The sequence below is a fragment of the Gadus morhua genome, chromosome 10, assembly GCF_902167405.1.
Source record: "Gadus morhua chromosome 10, gadMor3.0, whole genome shotgun sequence".
NCBI classification, from domain to species: domain Eukaryota; kingdom Metazoa; phylum Chordata; class Actinopteri; order Gadiformes; family Gadidae; genus Gadus; species Gadus morhua.
In genome coordinates this window covers 25,217,620-25,238,253 of record NC_044057.1, presented here as the reverse complement: position 1 = coordinate 25,238,253, position 20,634 = coordinate 25,217,620, and the positions used below count along the sequence as shown (strand labels likewise).

The 20,634-nt window shown below is 45.9% G+C and overlaps 1 protein-coding gene, 1 long non-coding RNA gene and 1 other non-coding gene across 3 annotated transcripts; all 3 read left to right on the top strand.

Moving 5' to 3' along the window:
- Positions 1-40: 40 nt before the first annotated feature.
- mars2 (methionyl-tRNA synthetase 2, mitochondrial) lies at positions 41-2,952 on the top strand. Its single transcript, XM_030367880.1, has 3 exons — positions 41-688; positions 826-1,160; positions 1,497-2,952. Exons 1-3 carry the CDS (start codon positions 361-363, stop codon positions 2,664-2,666), a joined length of 1,833 nt encoding a protein of 610 aa, XP_030223740.1. The 5' UTR covers positions 41-360; the 3' UTR covers positions 2,667-2,952.
- Positions 2,953-3,726: 774 nt separating this feature from the next.
- LOC115552111 (uncharacterized) lies at positions 3,727-8,484 on the top strand. Its single transcript, XR_003978279.1, has 4 exons — positions 3,727-3,814; positions 4,184-4,243; positions 6,647-6,790; positions 8,163-8,484. It is a non-coding gene; the product is annotated as an uncharacterized LOC115552111 (long non-coding RNA).
- LOC115552932 (U6 spliceosomal RNA) lies at positions 7,260-7,365 on the top strand. Its single transcript, XR_003978410.1, has one exon. It is a non-coding gene; the product is annotated as a U6 spliceosomal RNA (small nuclear RNA).
- Positions 8,485-20,634: the final 12,150 nt, after the last annotated feature.

The window sequence follows — 20,634 nt, the reverse complement described above, 5'->3', positions numbered from 1 at the left end:
TGGAGGAAGACTCTGCGATATGATTGGTGGTTACCGTTCAAAGGCGGGTTTAAAGACGATGGAGCAATTTCATTGGTCGAGGGAACGTTGCCCTTACAAAACCGGAAACTGATCTAACCTTGACAAGGAAACATCTCACGTGTAGCTCTAGTCAGGTTCTTAGTTATTCGTTAAAAATATTCTGCGACCTGTAACGGCGATACTGGCTGGTGTCAGGCACGAAATGCCTTGCTCAAAAGATAACGGTTTGGCCACTAAGTGCTTACGGGACCCCGTCCATTCATGCATGGAGACTGGGAACTGTCATACTGACTGACTGGATCTACTTGAGTTCATGGGATCACTGTCTGGTATGTCAACATGAGGAACCCATGCCGATTTATCATTCGAAACTATAGTGTGGTACCAAGGTTGTCTACACGTTTATTTGCACAATGCCATGTCCCTCAAGCCGGTCCACAGAGGTTGGATGTGGGGCACATGAGCACATACCAAGGCTATCCACACAGGTTGGATGTCAGGCACATGAGCACACCCCCCCCCAGCGATGAAGAGCATTTCTTCATCACTACCCCCATCTTCTATGTCAACGCATCCCCGCATCTAGGACATTTGTATTCGGCCGTGACCGCAGACTGTTTGCACAGATACAAACTACTTCAAGGCTTCAAGTCAAAGTTTTCTACAGGTAACGCTCTAAACAAGCATGGTTTTGTAATTATGTTGCTTGACTAAACAATACTAATGATGTCATGAGTGTGCTATGGGCAATGACTGTTGTGTCATGTTTACAATGTGTATGCTCCATGTCCTTCTGTGTCTCAGGCACCGACGAGCACGGCCTGAAAATCCAACAGGCAGCCGAATCTGCAGGCAAAGATCCGCTCATCTTCTGCACCGATGTGTCTGAAAGATTTAAACGTCTATTCGTCCAATGTAACATCTCGTACACGGACTACATCAGGACCAGCGACCCGGTTCACCGGCGGGCTGTGGAGAGGTTTTGGACAGTGCTGCAGGACAAAGGGCTCATCTACAAGGGGAGCTATGAGGGTTGGTACTCGATGCAGGACGAGAGCTTCCTCACGCCGTCACAGGTGGCCGACGCCTTGGACTCCTCGGGAAAGGACATCAAGATCTCCCTAGACAGTGGGCACAAGGTACAGGAGGAAAACTGTGAATCAAGCAATGCATTGTTGTTGAAGTCCACCTTTCGTATGCTGCCTTAATGGGACAACATCAGAAATCAAGTTGTTGGCATGTTATGTCTTGGCTAATGAAAAGGAAGATAAATACATCCTCCATCTTGTTTCTAACGTGTAGTACTTGAAGCAATATGCTAATCGGAATAATTTGATATACCCATGATTCTTTGTGTGTGTGTGTGTGTGTTTTTTCATGGTTGAATGCAATTATTGTGTGTCGCTTTGGATAAAAGTGCCCTATTGGCCTCTCATCCTCCCAAACTCACGCGCTTGTGTCCGCCCGCTCCACAGGTGGAGTGGATGAAGGAGGAGAACTACATGTTCCGTCTGTCGGCGTTCCGCCGCCCGCTGCTGGCCTGGCTGAGGGGGAACCCCGGCGCCATCCAGCCGGAGCGCTTCTACCAGGACGTCCTCCAGTGGCTGCAGGAGGAGCTGCCGGACCTCTCAGTGTCCCGCCAGAGGAGCCGACTCCAGTGGGGGGTCCCGGTCCCGGGCGACCCCCAGCAGACCGTCTACGTCTGGCTGGACGCCCTGGTCAACTACCTGACCGTGGCCGGCTACCCCGACGCCCACGCACAGTGGTGGAGCTCCGCCCACCACGTCATAGGGAAGGACATTTTAAAGTTCCACGCCATCTATTGGCCGGCTTTTCTCTTGGGGGCGGGGCTACCGCCGCCACGGACGATCTGCGTGCACTCCCATTGGACGGTGGGGGGTAAAAAAATGTCCAAGAGCGTGGGCAACGTGGTCGACCCTGTGGAGAAGTCTGGGCGGTTCGGCACGGACGGCCTGCGGTACTTCCTCCTGCGGCAGGGCGTGCCGGACTCGGACTGCGACTACAACGACGCCAAGGTGCTGAAGGTGCTGAACGCCGAGCTGGCCGACTCGCTGGGCGGCCTGCTGAACCGGTGCACGGCGCCCGCTCTCAACCCCGCCCAGCGCTACCCGCCCTTCTGCCCGGAGCTGTTCGCGGCCGGCTCCGGGGGCAGGGCGACGGCGGACGACTGGCGCCTGCTGGAGGCAGTGCACGGGCTCCCCGCCGTGGTGGGGCGCCACTACGAGACCCTGCACGCGTACAAGGCGCTGGAGGCCGTCGGCGGCTGCGTGCGGCTCACCAACGGCTTCGTGCAACGCCACGCGCCCTGGAAGCTGGACCGGGGTGACGAGGGCGACCGTCGCTGGCTGGACACCCTCCTCCATGTGGCGCTGGAGTGCCTGAGGACGTACGGCCTGCTGCTGCAGCCCGCCGTGCCGGAGACCGCCCACCGGCTGCTGTGCCGGCTGGGCGTGGGTCCGGGCGAGAGGAGCTGGAGCGCGCTCTCCTTTCTGCCCAGGGCCCGAGGGATGGCCTGCCCCTTCGAGGGGAGGGCTTTGGGGGCTGATTGTGGACTGCTTTTCAGCCGCCTGGAGTCTTTGGACACGGACGACCGAAAGCCTAAGAGGACTTTGAAACGTGCATGATTTTGCATGTTTGATAATAATTAAACATGCATAATCATGCATGTTTGATTTCACACTTAAGTGAAACCACTGGCAATTTGGTTTCACTTAAGTGTGTCTCCATGTGCAAATTTGTACTATTTTGACTCGTGAAATAAAAGCTAAATTAATTCAGACTAAGATGGTATTGGGGATTCAGCTGATTCAGCAGAAGGCATACAATAAAAACACATTCAACTGACATGATATTGTTTAATGAGAAATACACCAAACTTAAAAAATCGAAATAAAATAAACTTGAATTATTCTTAAATGTGCGCCTCATCCGCTCGTGCTCACAGCGGGAAAACAGAAGAACTTACACCAATAGGAACGCTGCATTTTGTGGGTTGTTAAGAATAATCAACCATTTTACAGTCAGTGTGATTTTGTTTTGGAACTGAGCGCGAAGTCCGAATGTTTTTTTTTGTTACTGCAAAGGAAATTGTCAAGTACCTATTATTAAATTGAATACGTTTATTTCATGCAAGAAAAAAACATAATGGTTAATATATTGGGGAGCATTTGTAAGTGTTAAACCATTCAACAGGCGACACAACAACCAACGTCATTCCAGAGAGGGAGCGGAGAGAATGATTAATACTCATACAGTGAGATATATGAGCTGGTTTTTCATAGCATTTAGATAATGTATGGAGTTGTTCGATTAATATATAGTTAAAGTCAGTACACGTTCAGTGAAGAATGACAAGGTATTGAACCCATGAATGAACCACTAGCTCGGAATGTACTCAAGTTCAAATAATGCACGTTAGGTAGAGATAAATACTTTATTGATCCCCCAGGGGGGAATTTGAAGTCACAGTCGCTTGAACACGTCTGACACAGCATACACATGCAACATAAACAAGATTATAAAATATAATCGAGATGGTTAATATGGTAGATACATTATATAAAAGATATGCTTTGGAGAATGTGTGATAGTAGTTCAAACTAGAATGCGTTTCGTCCGTAGCCTAATTAATTTGGCGGTACAAACCGCCCAATCAGGCAGCGCCACCTGCCCGTCCGCCATGTTCTGACCTCAGCTAATCACTGACCAACTGAGACCAACTGAAGCGAAGCCGATATGGAACGTAAACTGTGATTCTGAAAAAAGTATAAAGGTAATCGAAATTTGTTTTTCAGATTAATGAAGATACAAGTGTGTTATTTGTTCAATAGTTTAAACGAAGGTTAGCGTTGAAAATTGAACAAGTTACGATGTCAAAGAAGGCGACGGCGGAGCCGTCCGCCGATTGACTTAGCTTACCATGTCTAAAAAAAAAAAGCGCAATAGTTTAAAAAGTTCAAAGAGTTGAAAATCGCCGAGAGATAGCCATCATGCCGTTAACGAGCTGGACGTTTTGATAGTTGAATGGTTTCTGTAGCTGAAAGTATGCAGAATAAGTATGTTTAAGATGAACAGTAGCCTAGATGTGCTTGCAGTAGCAAACACACTTATAACGAATACAATATGTTGAACATGGTTGCAGGCCTGCAGCAGGCGACCAACGCAGGAACCCAGAACGAGAAAACATCTTCATCAGTATTTGGTGAGTAGGCTACTACGGTTCACTGGTGTGTTCCTTTTATGCACCCCCTTGTTAAGCCAAGGGGGTATATAGATATAAATATACATCTATTTTAATTGGCGCATTAGAAAATGTCCGTTAAAAAGAAACAGTTAACATTATGGTAGGCCTACTCTATATATATTTTTTCTAAAGTTTGGATGTTGAGATTTCAGTTGTATCATCGGACTAAACCCAGCATGTAGGAAGCGGTGAACTTGGGCCTTTGGGGGCTCCAGGCGAACAGTAACCGGTCTGATGTACCTAATATGGCATAATGAGATACACCATACAAGGGATGGGCAAAAGTCACTATCATTCTTTCATGCAAATGTTAATTATTTATTTACCTTAGGTTTCCAGTAGGGATGCACCGAAATGAAAATTCTTGGCCGAAACCGAAAACCGAATATGAGGAAACCAAGGCCGAAAACAGAAAACCGAAACACCGAAAGAAATTACTATGACAATTATTAGTACCATTTAGGGTTGCCGCGGTATAAGGTATTAGGTTAAAAAGGGTAAAAGTTCGGCAGTTTGTCTTTGCACTGTTTTATTTTTGATGTGTTTTTTTCATTAAAAAAAAAATATATATACAAACTAATAGATAGGCTACCTAATAAGTTGGAACACGCAAGACCGGTAACCATAGCAACGCCGGTAAACAAACCCCGCGAAGCCCAATCCCTACGAGAGCTCCCCGCGCTACGGCCATCCGGAGGCGCACAGAGCTTTAGGCCATGATATTATGTATACAATTATATTATACTATTATATATAGAACGTTACAAGACGCTGTCAACGAGAATTGGTGCGCTGCCAGACGCTGTCACCGACTGTGAGAGGAGAGTTGACGGAGAAGATGGCGGTTGACCTAGTTTCAAAGTTTATACCGTTTATACTGGATAATACAACCCTAGTACCATTGCTTTTATGGCTATGACTGTGTACTAACTTCATTAAAATCAAGGCATTGCAATTTTTGCAAATCGCTATACGTAGGGTCTTTCTCAGAAACATTGAAAAACGTCCACACCACAGACATATTGGCGCTTATCCAGACAAGCGTGTGCTGGCTGCGTTTTTTGTTTGCGTCAACACAAATTTCTGTTTCGGTGATAAAAGCATTTCGGCCGAAAACCGAAAATGCGCTTTTGGGCCATTTTCGGCCGAAAATTCGGTGCATCCCTAGTTTCCAGTAGATCACAGCAGGGGGTTGGGACAGGGGGTTGGGACAGGGCATTGTGGTCTAATTGTGTCACCTGCAAAGTAAGCATAGCATACAAAACAAAAAGATTAGTTATGGTGACTCATATTACACTGACTGTTAACCTAAGATGTCATAATTTACCTTAGGTATCCAGTAGGTCACAGCAGGGCGTTGGACAGGGCATTGTGGTCTATTTTGTGTCACCTGCAAAAATAAAAAAGAATACAAAACAATAAGATCAATTATGCATTGGGGACATATACAGTATTACACTGACTGTTAACCTATGATGTCGTCATTTACCTCTTCAGTCCAACTGTTTCTTAGCCTCTCCTGTCCCTGAGCTTGTTTTTTCTCATCTTTCTCTCTCCGTCTGTTTGTCCTCATGTGTTCTCTCTCTTTCTCACTCACTCACTCACTCACTGTCACTCACTCAAAACCTGGCAAACGATGTAGACGGCTGCACTTGTTCCGCCGACAGTCCCGCTGCCACCGCAGTGCCTTTTTACAGAAGCTCATAGCATTGACATGAGTAAAAATATCACTTTATCTCATAATGCAATATATAGGCAAAATGTTAACTGTAGCAAGTAGCAGCCCACGTTGGCAAGTCTCCTACTACTACAGCATCAGAGCGAGGAAAATTGTAGACGCTCCCTAAAACAGACGTGCAGCCGGAACGTAGATAAAAGTGCTGTTCTCGCACAGGTGTCGATAGGACTAAATGTCTGTGTAATTCTTGGTCAATGCGGTGTCCTATACTGTACTCCACAAACTACACCCGTAATGAATTACAATTGTGTTGATCAATCCGATTGCAAAACCGAATATCCGGCGAATATCCAACCTGCTGCTCACCAGCTCAGAGAGCCAGAAGTGGTCGCATGCTGACACCTAGTGGTGGCTTTTTGAACATCACTCGAAAAATGTAAAAACATTGAACAATCAAAAAGCTAGTGTTAGGGGTCAGCATGGGACCTCTCTTCTGGCCAATACTTCTCAGTAATCAAATTACAGTTGACCCAATTATGTATTTTATGTTTTTATATGTTTGATTTTTATCATGTATAGAATTAGATCCCAGTATTAGTCAATCTATAGCTGTATGTGTTCTTGTTTGGCGATACAGTGGTCTGACTTGTATTCAGGGCTAGACTGACTCTATCCCTAAACAGGCTGTGGTCTATGGAGTTTGAAGCGTTCCTTCTCAGCCCTAGACCGGCCACCTCTTCCACCAACACCGGGTTGGAGCCGCGGTCTGCGCTGCCTCGTGAGAGGAACGGTCCTCTGGTGGACGGCGGCCGCGGCACCAGGAAGCAGTAAGTACGAGGGGGGGGGGGGGGGGGGTTGTTCCACACACATTAGCGTGTAAACCAACACCGTTCCCTTCTGGGTCAATAGCAGCGACTGAGCCCCGGGCGTCACTAGTGGGAGGGGGAGGAATGCAGAGGAGGGGGGGCGGGGGGCGAGGGGGCGGGGGGGGGGGGTGTGTGTCATGTGACAGGGCCTTAGGGCATTAGTCCTTTGTCTGCCTCCACCAATCCCACGGCTGGGAGTCCCCTCCATGCTCTACCCAGAGTTCCTCGCGCTGTGGTGTTCCAGTACAATAATCCCAACAACCTGAACCCATAACGTCCTCCTCGCACCACATATTGGGGCGGTGGGCCGGTCCGCTGCGACCGGGGGCTGCCGTGCTAGTCCGTCTGAGTCTTCTGTAGCTCCACACCAATAGAGCGCGTTGGGTCTGTGAGTGGAGCTACGTATATAACTCAGGAAGAGGCTGTGTTTGTGTTACTTCGGTATCACATATACTAAAATTGGAACGATACAGAGAAGATTAGCATGGCCCCTGCGCAAGGATGACACGCAAATTCGTGAAGCGTTCTATCTTTTAAGTTTTATTTCATATCGTAGCTCTTATTATTTAATGTTTAGTTTCGGTTTTGGGTGAAACACCCCCCCCTAGTGGCGGAGTGTGCCGCTGCAGCGGTGAAACCCCGCCCCCTAGTGGCGGAGTGCGCCGCTAGAGCGCTCCTCCGCTGTTCTGGACCACCGTTCACCAGGAGAGTTTACGCCAGGAGGAGCTGAGCTACTCTTTCGGAATTACTCAAATGGCCCATTTTTTCAGTAATAACAATGATAATGTAGGCTAGAAATTGCCAAAATGCAATGAATAAATGCAATCCGGATCAAAAGACTAAAAGATGAGATAAAAATGAGGTAAAAGAAAGGTTATACTGAATTAAAGGCAAAAGAGTAGAGATGGGTCTTAAGATTATCATTGATTTCTTCCTTGCTAATTTCAAGGGAGTTTTCCTTGCCCTGGTGGGGGCTTGGGTAAAGGGGGGTAAACCATTCCAGGTGACTACCTCATGAAACTGATCGAAAGGATGCCAAGAGTGTGCAAATCTGTCATCAAAGCATAAGGTGGTTACTTTGAAGAATGTAAAATATTAAACATTCTGGTCTGTGGAGCATTTTCTTGTTTCCCACATAATTCCATATGTGTTTCTTAGTTTGGATGACTTCAATATTAATCTGCAATGTTGAAAAAAAAAAATTAAAATAAAAACCATTGAATGAGAAGGTGTCCAAACTTTTGACTGGTACTGTATATCTTAAAAGTCACTTTAAGGGAGTAACCTGTAATGCTTGTTTAATGCTGTGTCGTGTCATTTGTTGTCATTGTAGATAGAGATGTCTTTCGCCAAGATAAGGATTACGCCGTCGCAGCAGTCGCTCCTGCGGGCCTCCGATGCAGCGGCAGCCTTCACCGCCGCCATGGGGCCACGCGGGCCCCAGGCTCCCGCCAGCGCCAGGAGGCCGGAGGAGGTGGAGAAGGAGGCCCGAGTTGTTTGCTGTATATATTTATCATTTTGCAGAGCTAGTTTATATAGTTTTTTTTTTGTTGTTCAGTGCATACACACAGCCAATTTATTTCTTTTATTTTCTTTAATTTATTTTCTTATTGCATTTGACTGAATAAAATAAAATATATTCTCCTTCTAGGCAACATGCTTGTCCCTTGTTTGTTTCTTTCTTCTTTAGCAAAAAGTCCACAAGAATAATAAATGGTTTGTTCATTTCAATGAAGTCTAACACTTACAGCAAATGGATTATAAAAATATATTATTAATAAGTTAATTAATAAGTTGACAATAATAAATGGCATTATAATATAATAATTATAATCAAAAGAATAATAATAAATGGTCGGTTTATTTCAATGAAGTCATAACACTCACAGCAAATGGATTATAAATATATATAAAGCAATAAATTGACGATAATAAATGGCGTTATTGTAATATAATAATTATAATCTATCTGTCCTGCGTTGCTCACTGTTTCTCAGCCAATCGTCAGCCGCAAATCTTCCCCTGGACTTTCGCCCGCCCAATCAGCAACCCCGCATCAGCATCAGCTCGAGGAAAACCTTCCACGTGTGTCAGCCATTATCTCTGCATTCGATGATAAGGCAGGATGTGGCGATTAGCCTTGAAAACGAGAGCTGGTAAACCGTGAAAAATGCGTTAAAATGTTAGAGGACGACTCGGTTATATGCTATATACCCTAGTGTGTATGTGGTATAAAGGCTGGGACGAATTTCGAATTATAAATATGTTAAAATTAATGTTGAAATTACGGAGAGTCGCGATTCCCATTGAAACGGATTGCGCGGCAGTTAGCCTTGAAAACGAGTACTGGTAAATCGTGAAAAATGCGTTAAAATGTTAGAGGACGACTCGGTTATATGCTATAGACCATAGTGTGTATGTAGTATAAAGGCTGGGACGAATTTCGAATTATAAATATGCTAAAATTAATGTTGAAATTACGGAGAGTCGCGATTCCCATTGAAACAGATTGCGCGGCGATTAGCATTCCAACCTTCCATACCATCTGTTATCTTTCCTGTAAGCATCCATGAACATGAAAGTCACTTTAAGGGAGTAAACTGTAATGCTCGTTTAATGCAATGCTCGTTTAATGCTGTGTCATTTGTTTTGTAGATGTCTTTTGCAAATTTGAGGATGACGCCGTCGCATCAGTTGGTCCTGCGGGCCTCTGATGCGGCGGCAGCCTTCACGCGGGACCCAGGCTCCCGCCAGGGCCAAGAAGCCGGGGGAGGTGGAGAAGGAGGCCCGAGCCCGCGTCGTCTCCGGGGACGGTGACCCTGGGAACCCCATGCTGGTGCTGGGCTAAGTACCAGGGTCAGACCCTCAGATGGCTTCTGGAGAACGACGTGGGCTACGCCTATCACGTGGTCGCCAGTCACCAGCGGGAGCGGGAGACGAGTGCCTTGGACAGCTCGCTCATGGACAACAAGGACAGCCTCGCCCGCTACTCCTGCGCCCACTCCGCTTTTGCGGAGCACCTCAAGTTCCGCCGGGTGCAGGAGGAGGCCCGGGCTCGTGCCACCCTGCCCGGGCGGGGGCGAGGCGCTTGTTGGCTTCGGGATGTTCAAGGAGGCCACCCTGAAGGACCTGTACTACTTCAAGGAGAAGGAGCGTCAGACGTAAGTCATATTGTGGTGAAGGACAGTGGAGACGGTGCTGTGACATGTTTATAAGCGTGTCAACTCCTGGATCGTTGTCTTGCAGCTACGTCGAGTGGCTACGGCGGAAGACACCGCAGCCTGGGAGCGCCATGGACGTCTTCATAAAGTACATTCTGGGCCGAGACAAGGAGCGGTCGGCGGAGGCGGCTGCTACACCCCCTCCGCCCGCCAGCAGCAGCAGCAGCAGCGGTGGCGGTGGCGGCGGCGGCGGCAGCAGCAGCAGCAGCGGCCCCACCCCTCGGCCCTTGTGCGTGGGCGTCCGATGGGCCCAGGGGAGCTGCAGGCCCGGATCAGGAGACTGATGACCCCACCAGCACTGCCTGCAGTTCCAGGTAGGTAGCTCTTTCTTTCTCTTTCACACAGCAGAGGTTGAGTGTATGCGATTTACTAACCGTTGCCCCCCCCCCCCCCATAGCGGTGTCTTCCGTCAGAGACCTGCGCCCCTCGGTTCCGCCGCCCCCCCACCACAGAGGTGACGGACGAGGAGCTGATCCGGATGCTCACCGACGTAGAAATGGGTAACTGGCCCCACACTGGACGTGTCGCATGGTAACATTTGCCTGTGTGGGGAGGAGACGCCGTGCGGGGAGGAGACGCCGTGCGCGGAGGCCACCCTGGCACCAGAGCCCAAGAAGAAGAGGAGGAAGACGACGACGACGACGGGCGACGTGGAGCAGCCGGCACCGCCCACTCCTGCTCGGGCTGAGGTACAGACACACGCCCATTGTACTCACGCCGGACACACGACTCTGCGGAGACGACGGTCAGACTGTGTGTAGCAGCGACTTGGCCTCCTCACGTTGTGTTTGATTGTGTTGTCTTCATCCTCCTCACAGACCCGGTTGCCTGAGGGCTGGCGGACAGCCCTCACCGGGGAGGAGCAGGAGTGGATCGGCCGGGCGCTGTTCAGGCAGAACAGCGGGGGGGTCCCTCAAGCTCACCACGGACCTCAAGCTGTGGTGGGACCCCCCCCAGCCCCGGCTGAACTACTCTCAGCCACCCGCCTCGGCGGCTGCCTTCTTCGCGTGTCGATTGTTCCTCTGGGCGCCCCTAAACATGTGGGGTCCCCGGCCGACATGCTGCCAGAAACATCTCACCAAGTGTGGTCTGACCCCGGTACTTGCCCAGCTGGATGCTGTGGCAGCCCAGCACCAGCACGGGGTTCCCACCAGGGTCACCGCTCCCGGAGACGACGTGGGCTCGGGCCTCCTTCTCCACCTCCTCCGGCTTCTTAGCCCTGGCGGGAGCCTGGGGCCCGCATGACCCCGTGGGGGCGGTGAAGGCCACCGCCGCATCAGAGGCCCGCAGGACCGACTGCTGCGACTCGGTCAGCCTGAACACTGCTGAAGACATGTCTATCTACAATGACAACGAATGACACAGCATTAAACGAGCACTGCACTAAACAAGCATTAAAGGTTACTGCCTTAAAGTGGCTTTTATGTTCATGGATGCTTACAGGAATGATAAGAGAGGGGCTGACATGAAAGATGTCACCTGTGATATACATCTGTGTGTGTGTGTGTGTTTGCAATGTATAAAGGGTGGATTTAGTTTATGATTAATGAGGCACCTTACTGGAATAGCTAATAATATAATTTTGCTGCATTGTAAAATGCACTGACAATAAATTCATTCTTATTTTAAACGACATATTAATGGCTATACTACCATATCATACTCTCGTTTTGAAGGCTTTTCACCGCACCAAACGTTTCAATGGAAATCACGACGGTCTGTACTTTCAACATTGAAGTTTTACATATTTGTAATTCGTTCTGGCCTTTATACCACAGCTACCCTAGGGTCTATAGCATATAACTGGGTTGTCTGATTACAGTTTAATACATTTGGCACAATTTGATGACTCTGACGGTTTTGAATTGCGGGGGGATATCAGCTTTGCACCGGGTGCAAACTAGCAACGATACAGGAGTAGAAAGTCAATTGCGCTGGGTGTAAGATGGGGCCCATTATGTTTAAACCAATAACCACAAAACGATAACTATCTTGAGGCTGTTCATGGGAACACACAACCCAGCCTATATAAGACCCACATCATCGCAGAAGGGGAAGTTGTGCAACTGAGCAAACTTCATACTCACCCCAACTGAACTAAAAGGTCAAATACCTTAGGATGAAAATGTTAAACAGCCCTGTGATACTGGGCATCTTCAAAGATCCCATAATCTTATAATTATTAATAGAAAGAAAATAGGAAAGAAATTATGAATAATGGCTTTGTGAAATGTTCTCTTGTATCATTTAAATGTTAAGTGATGTGATGAATGGTTTGGAACAAAAGCTAAATTGAAGTCTACCGTTATAAAAGCTTTGGTAAAACAGTGAGGATGGAAGGGTGTTGGAGTCTGTGATGACGCGGCTATTGGCGCGTCCTCACGCGTCCGTATTGAGGCCGCACCGGGGCATTTATCTGACGGGCAAGAGTATTCACCAGTAATCAAGTTTCTGCATATTGTTTCGGGTTTGTTGAATTATGCGATTGTGGGCGGGTTTGCTTATTGAGTGGTAAAAAGGAGAACTGCTCACCGCCGTTGTCAGCTGTGCGATCCCTGCGGCTTCTAGGAAGCGCGCGCCCGACTGGGGACAGCAATATGGTGCAGGGGCGTGCGCGAGTGACGCCGTTGCGTCTCCGCAAAATCAATTATCTTTGCTTGAACATATACTTTGTAAGTAGTGGCGGGTATGCACGCACGAATAATAACTAAGGTGTTGTAGTTTAATTAATTGAAGATACGTTTGTTTTGACCAGTTTGGAAGCATATTTAGTTGATTGATATGTAAACACCCCCGCCGATATTTGAGGGATTGGTATGTACCAATCTCGGGTCAGCCGAGTGGCGAAGTCACGCCCCTTCCGGTAGAGCTCATGGGACCTATGAGATCGAAAAATATGAATGGGTGTCAAAGGAGAGAAAATAATTATTTTCTGGTCCCAGTCTTTATAAGCCCTGGATTACACATATTTTGTTTGTGGATTTAAATTATAATTGTTCATGCAAAGAAAACTAAAAATGTTCGTGAAGAAGTTTGATAATCCTTTTTACCACTCACAGAGATAGCACATAGAGATGGCACATAACTAAAACTCTCCACATGCCCCGACTTATAGTGGTTTTCACCTCTTTCTATGCTTTTATTGCCTTGAAAAAAAGTGGTGAAGTGGAGCAGAGAGATCACCATCTCTGTGCCGATTTCCAAGTGCGGGTGTGGTGACGTATATCATATGCGTCGAGAGCAGCGAAGAGCTGTAGTTCATAAAGCGGCCTCACATAAAACCTAAAATTATCAAACTTCTTCACGAACATTTTTAGTTTTCTTTGCATGAAAAATTATCATTTAAATCCACAAACAACATATGTGTAATCCAGGGCATATAAAGACTGGGAACAGAAAATAATTATTTTCTCTCCATTGACACCCATTCATATTTTTCGATCTCATAGGTCCCATGAGCTCTACCGGAAGGGGCGTGACTTCGCCACTCCATAAGGGAGCCGTGTCAGTCCCGGGAGGGCGAGCTAGAAGGCGGAAGCTAGGCCATGTGCTCTCTGTATATGCTCTGTTATGTGAGAAGAAAATGGAAATAAAAGTAATTTTTGCTTCACCACTGCCTTTTTGTGCTAACCCTAAGGCCGCTCGACATTCTACCCCTTGACAGAGTCCAAGCCCAAAGGTTCAGGGTCCAAACACCATTGCAAGAAGCCCTACCTCCCTAGTTATTAATATGACTCGGGAAAAATAATCAGACTAAGTCACTTTAGAGCAGCGGTCCCCAACCTTTTCAGCATCAAGGACCGGTATGATTCTCCGAAAAGTTTCACGGACCGGGGCGGGGGGGTGGTTGGGTTATGTTGCGCAGAGGTTGCCAAAAATGCAAACATGTTATGTGCAATCTAACAACTGCATATAGACTTATGGCATGTAAAAGAGTGACAGTATTGCGAAGTGAATAAAATAAATAAATAAATAAATAAATAATCTTTCTCTGCGGAACGGTACCAAATGACCCACGGACCGGTACCGGTCCGCGGACCGGGGGTTGGGGACCGCTGCTTAAGAGGACAGTGTTTGCTAAATGATTGAACTGAAGGTTAAACCTTGATGTCTCTGTTGTACTGTCAATGTGAAGAGATCTGTTTCATTCTTTACTGGTGGACCCTTGCTGGTCAGTCTAGTTGTTAGGGTTTGTGTTATCAGGGCAATCTGCCATAAGGGGATACAGCTGATACAGCTCAAGTGTTTGCCTCATTTCATTGGTTCTCATGAAACGGCCTTGACTATCTGCAGATGTGTCAGCATTTGAGCATTTGCGTAACAAATTATGGACTGTTTTTAATCTCTTTTAGGTCAAGAAGGTGCATTATGCACAAGATTGTCTCTTGGGCATCATAACAATTATTAATGTGAGGTTTTATATTTTCCCCTTCTTAAAAGCAATAGTTATCATTTCTTATTTTTTCAAGCTGTTTCATTTTACTTGAAAAATTAATCTGGACTAGAATAAATAAAATTGAAATAAAGTTGGCCTACCAGTTGCCAGTGCTTATTTTCTCCAAATATATTTATATATTCATCAATATGTATTTTATTTGCAAATATATGTAATATTACATGTGAGAATACAACGTATCAGATGTACAATACATTATCTTTGCTGTATATTCAGGGAGAAAAAATGCCAAGGTCTCAGCCCTGGTTGAGAAGAAATTTGGGGGAAAGGAACTTTGGCTTCGACTCCCTGAAGCACATGAACCACGACATGGAGGAGAAAGGGATTGTCTCCCGCCGGAGCCCCGTTGCCCGCTGCTGAGGCACCACTGCCGAGGCACTACTGCCGAGGCACCAGCACCGCGAGGCATAGATATCTATGTATAATATGATATTATTTAGATACATAGCTCCAGGACTCCCACCGGTGCAACCAGTGTTCTAGAATTTTTACAGAACACGGCCAAAAGCTGCGTGCGCCTCGCCATTCTGATACATCCAAACACAGTCACATGGTACCGTGGCCGCAAGCCGCTCAGGGCCACGCCCCCAGCCTCCTCCTTGACCCGCCTCTAAAAAACGGCACGTTTGTGGAAAGCTCATTGTGGGCCTGGCTCGTAGTGGCTATAATTCTGCACCAAGGCTGAATTTCTTGTATTAGGGGTCCGCTAACAGATATATTAAAAGCATTCATAAAGTAGCATGCCATGGGACCTTAAATACGAGTGCATTTAAATTGTGTGTGTAGGTGTGTGTGTATTGTGTCTAGGCCTATGTGCATCAATTTGCATGGCTCTAACCTTAAGAATGTATGTAGAACACAAAAGATAAAATACCAGCCAGCCTTTCAAAAATAGTTCATTTCATACAGATATGCATCCAAACAAGTGACTCGCGCAGAATAGTGTAAAATACTAGTTATAATGAAATAACATTACACATGCAGAATAGTATAAAATACATAGCAGTTATAATATGTTAGGAGTTACGAATGCAGAATATTGCTTTTACGGATCAAGCTATCTACGCGTCCTTCTGGGTGTTGACAGCTCTCAGGGCCTCGTCCTCCGGGGCTGAGCGTACACACACTCGTCCACATTGGTCTCCAGCGTCCGCCTGGAGCCTGGAGCCACCCTGACCGCCCCGTACTCCCCCTCACTCTCCCCCTGCCCTCCCGGTCGCCCCGGAGACGTTACCGTACAGCACATCATCATCTACCGCCATGGAGGACAGCGCGATGTCTGAACAAACAGAACATTTGAAAATGAGAGAACAGCACGGGAAGTAAAGCTTGTGTTTAACAGTTGACCCAAAGAGACACTTGGTACCTCGAGGTCTTGAGGTTTTCTTCTTCTTTAGGGCCCAGTAGACTCCCAATGCTGCTAGGAGCAGCAGCATCACCGTCAGAGGACGAACGATGAACGGGGTGCGGTCTGGGACTAAGAAAATAAAAAGTTAGTCCGAGGTTATTCAACTCCTCCCCAGAAAGGTTTCATAGGGGTGGACAGACACCGAATAGCGTTGGGTTGCCCACCTAAACCAAAATCCATAACTAATATCAGGGATTCTATTGTGCTGTTGCAGTTTATCGGCTGGCTGAAAGCTATGTCAACATGAGAGTTAAGGGAATCACATACAGATGGACTTTGGTTTGTTATATTCCAGTTAATGTCGATAATCATGTGATGGAATAGACTAGTACCGGTATGTGGAATTTGAGAGGATGATGGATGGTTTAAGCAGCCCCACCTCGCCCAACTCAGAATGATTGTACAGAGGAGGTGAGTCTCACAGTTTGACTGAACAGAAACCTTATGTTATACAAAATGTTGAAAGCAATGATAACATATGGGCAGAGTGATTGTTTAAAGAGTACCTAGAAAAGGCCTTAAAACATTCATGAAGTACAGTATAATGTGACATTACTGATCATGTTAGCATGAAGCCTGAGAGCAAGCAGTCTTTCTTTAAGAGCTATGAAGTCAGAGGTTAATGTCTAAATGATCCTGAATGACCTTAATGAATCCTGAATGATGATGAGAGGGAAAAAGCAGCTAAAACCGGTTGTTTTCCTATCATCTGTAACCGTGGTTACCAATAACTAATGCTACTGAAATAAGATATAGTTGCTCACCTTGAATGGTTAAATAACATGTTGTATATGCTACTATCATTCCAGCAGCATTACGTATTTCCATTGAGTATGTACCATTGTCTGACCAGTCGATGTCCTTTATAGTAAATATTCCAGTACTGTCATTAAATGAATATCGAATGTTTACTGTCGTTCTGCTGTTGCAACAAATCACAGAATATTCTTTCTTCAGTGTGTAGGAATGCTCATGTGGGGAGTGACTAGGCAGCTGGACCTCCACAGTTCCTCCCAGAGAGCCAAAGCACTGGGTTGTGATGTGTGGCTGTGTGGCGTCGCAGAAGGTCTTCACACCTGGAGGTTTACAGAGGACAAAAAACAATACAGGAGATATATCTCACTGAGATACACATGGGTGCCATTGGAGAGTGGAACATTATACTCATGTTGAAGGTTGAACATTTGATATCGTCACCCTCTTAAAGTAATGGCCTAAGTCATATTTTCAAGTTGTTCAGAAAACAGAAAAAACTGAACCATATATAGAGTATATGATATTTATGAATCATTTCAAACACAAAGGTTATGACAATAGATTACTATTGATATACAAATAATGATGTCAGTCAATTGTGTAACATAAGAGGATAAGATGACTTAGGCCAATTTATGAACATGCCTTTGTGATTTACTAAATTTTGAACTTGACTTGGGCCAAATTAATTCTGTAATAAGTGAGGGCAAAACAGTGCATTTCTTTTTTTTCCCACTACTGTAACAGACCATGAGGAAGGGAAGGCCTATGTCACTTACCAGTATGGAACGAGTCCTGCATCATGGCAATAACTTCACTAGCTTGGTAGACTTTCTTTTTTTTGGAAGTGGCCGCCATCTTGAAACGCTCATAAAATTGCCTAAGTCACTCTTGTCTAGTGACTTAGGCAAAATAAATTGGCCTAATTCACACTCTTGACATAGGCCATTACACTAAACGGGTAGGATCACATGATCTGTTCAACTGAGGATGTTGGGGATTTTACCAGAGGTGGCTAGCATCACAAAGAGCTGATTTAGGCAAGAAAATTATTTTGGCAAAAAGGTGACTTAGGCCATTACTTTAAGAGGGGGACGATATCTTACTACTATAATAGCAGGCCTGTCGCACCAGTTACTCAAGTTAATCATGTGCGCATGTGCCAAGCATCCTGCAGCTCACACACACACACAGCACGCGCGAACGCACACGTACACCGCAAGCACGCATATGCACACTGCATACATACACCGCACACACATGCACATGCGCACAAACATACACGGAAAGCCAAACACACACTGCATACACACACCGCACACACACACAATCTCCTGAACAAAACCACCCCTGAGGTAGTTTTATCTCCATAGGAAATGTAAATTACTGTACCTTATAATAATAACAATTAATTTTATTTAAAGGCGCCTTTCTCTGCACTCAAGGACACCGGACAGAGGTACACAAAAGTAATTTGAAGGGAACACAATTAAAAAGAAAGAAAGAAAGAAATTGTAATAACACAGACATAGTAATTGGCATCAAGTGGTATAGGCTGTTTTGAACAGATGAGTTTTGAGATGTGATTTGAAAAGTGGAAATGAATTGATGTTTCTGAGTTCGGGTGGTAATGCATTCCAGAGACGGGGAGCAGAGCGGCTGAATGCTCTGTGGCCTCATGGTGGTGAGAAGGGCAGAGGGGACAGACAGGTGTAAAGAGGAAGAGGATCTGAGGGAGCGGGAAGCATTGGGTACTCCTCATATGTGAATGAGGAGCACAAAGTCAGTATTTCTCACACCACTTCAGTGGGCGTGTTGATGACGCTTCTGCATGGCATGCTACTTTATGGATGCTTTAATATAGGTATTAGTGGGCCCCTAACACAGTATTTGAAGACGTTACCGAAATTCAGCCGTGGTGCAGAATTACAGCCACTACGAGCCAGTCGCACATTGAGCTTTCCCCAAACGCGCCGTTTCGGTGTCTGTAGCTTTAAAGCAAATGAGGAGAGAGGCGGGTCAAGGAGGAGGGTGGGGGTGTGGCCCTGAGTAGCTTTTGGCCAGGGTACCATGCACACTCTTTACCGTGGATGTTTCGCAATGGCGAGGCGCACACAGCCTTTGGCCGTGTTCTGTAAATATTCTAGAACACTCAGGGTGCTCTGGCGGGAGTCCTGGAGCTCTATATCTAAATAATATCTTATTATACATAGATATCGATATTATATAAAATATATTATCACGGCATCAATCTGAAGTAGACTGAAACGAGACATGGAGGAGAAAGGGATTGTTGCCCGCGATTGTCTCCCACCGGAGCTCCGCTGCCGGTTGACGAGGCACCACCGCCTCGGAAGCGGGCAGCGGGCAGCGGGCCTAGCGGCGGTGGTGCCTCACAACGGTGGTGCCTCGCGGTTCATGTACTTCAGGGAGTCAAAGCCAAAGTTCCTTTTACCCCCAGTTCCTTCTCAACCATGTCTGAGGTAACCCCCACTACGAGTCTCGTTGTGGAAATATCAGAGACGTCAGAGAACCCAACTTGATATGCGCCATAACACCAACAGTGGAATGGTTGGTTATCCAAATAACAAAGAAGTGTACAACAGTCGTAGCTCATTGTCTCATTGGCGGGCCAAATTCTCTGGGCGGGCAAAGCGGAGAAGGGGAGGTAAAATGGACCCGTATGACGAGTTGACAGTCGGGGAAAATTCCAAATCGGCCCTTATGAGCTTTGTTTTTTTCAAGGGCAGAGCAGGATACCTACTGCTCGTTTTACAGCTAACGCCATTTCTAGCTACTGGGGGACCATAAGTAGGCTAGGGGAACTCATATTAATGTTAGAAAACCTCATAAAGTGATCATTTCATGCCATGATGGGATCTTTAAATATTGGCCTTGCTTTTAAGAGTCATTTGTGGTGAACAAATGTTATACGTTGTAACCTTAAAGGCTAATTGTTATTATATTATGCGCTCAGCGATTTGTTACATTATCGACTGTTCTTTTTTTTTCACATTAATGCTATGGGTTTAATTACTACTAGAGGTTGGGCGCTCCAAAGGCGAGCGCAAAAACTCTTTAGAACTACACTAAACTTTAAAATGAATTACAATTTTGATTTGATTTCCATAATTTCCATATGATTGTCACATAAATGAAATTCCCTACCCAGAATACTCCTGAAAATATGTGATAATACTGTTGTGTTTTGCAACAACAAAGGTGAAGTCATCTTGTGGGGAAGATACAAAGCAAATGGCAGAGTAATGATGAATGATATTCAACAATAAGTGCATTTTTATCCAGAACTGACTTACAATGAGAGAGATTTTGGTGTAACCCAAGCATTTTTGAAAAGCAAATACTTATGTTTAAACCAAACCTACAAAACTATGGCTGACTAATTTACATAAAATACATAAAGATTTAAAACAGTAATAATGCCATAAAGATCTCACCATCAGCCACACCCATTAGTAACAGCAGTACAGCCCCCATGTTGAGCATCTCGACCTCAGTGTGGTCTCAGTGGAGTCCAGGACTTGAGCTCGTTCACAGGAACACACAACCCAGCCTATCTGAGACCCACCTGTCATCGCAAAAGTGGAAGTTGAGCAACCGCTGAACAAAATGTATGCTCATCCCAACTAAACTAAAAGGGCCAATACCTTATTAGGATGAAGACAGTTAACAGATCTGTGTTACTGGGCATCTTTTAAGATCCCATAATAATCTCATAATCCCTCAAATCAATAATTATTAATACAAAGAAATTAGGATATCAATTATGCATTCATGTAAAAATTCTCCCAATAAATACGACTGAGTTTGTGGAATGTTTCCTTCTGTCATTTAAAATTTGTTCTCAGTAATCAGATGAATGGTTTGGAACAAAAGTTAAATTGAAGTCTACCGTCATAAAAGCTTTGGTAAGACAGTGAGGAGGGCAGGGTGTTGCAGTCCC

What these genes read in the sequence shown, in the direction of transcription:
- mars2 (XM_030367880.1), top strand. Translation starts at nt 361, where the DNA reads ATGAGGAACCCATGCCGATTTATCATTCGAAACTATAGTGTGGTACCA. An exon ending in CAAGTCAAAGTTTTCTACAG is followed by an intron (nt 689 to 825) that starts GTAACGCTCTAA and finishes TCTGTGTCTCAG; the next exon opens with GCACCGACGAGCACGGCCTG. An exon ending in CCCTAGACAGTGGGCACAAG is followed by an intron (nt 1,161 to 1,496) that starts GTACAGGAGGAA and finishes CCCGCTCCACAG; the next exon opens with GTGGAGTGGATGAAGGAGGA.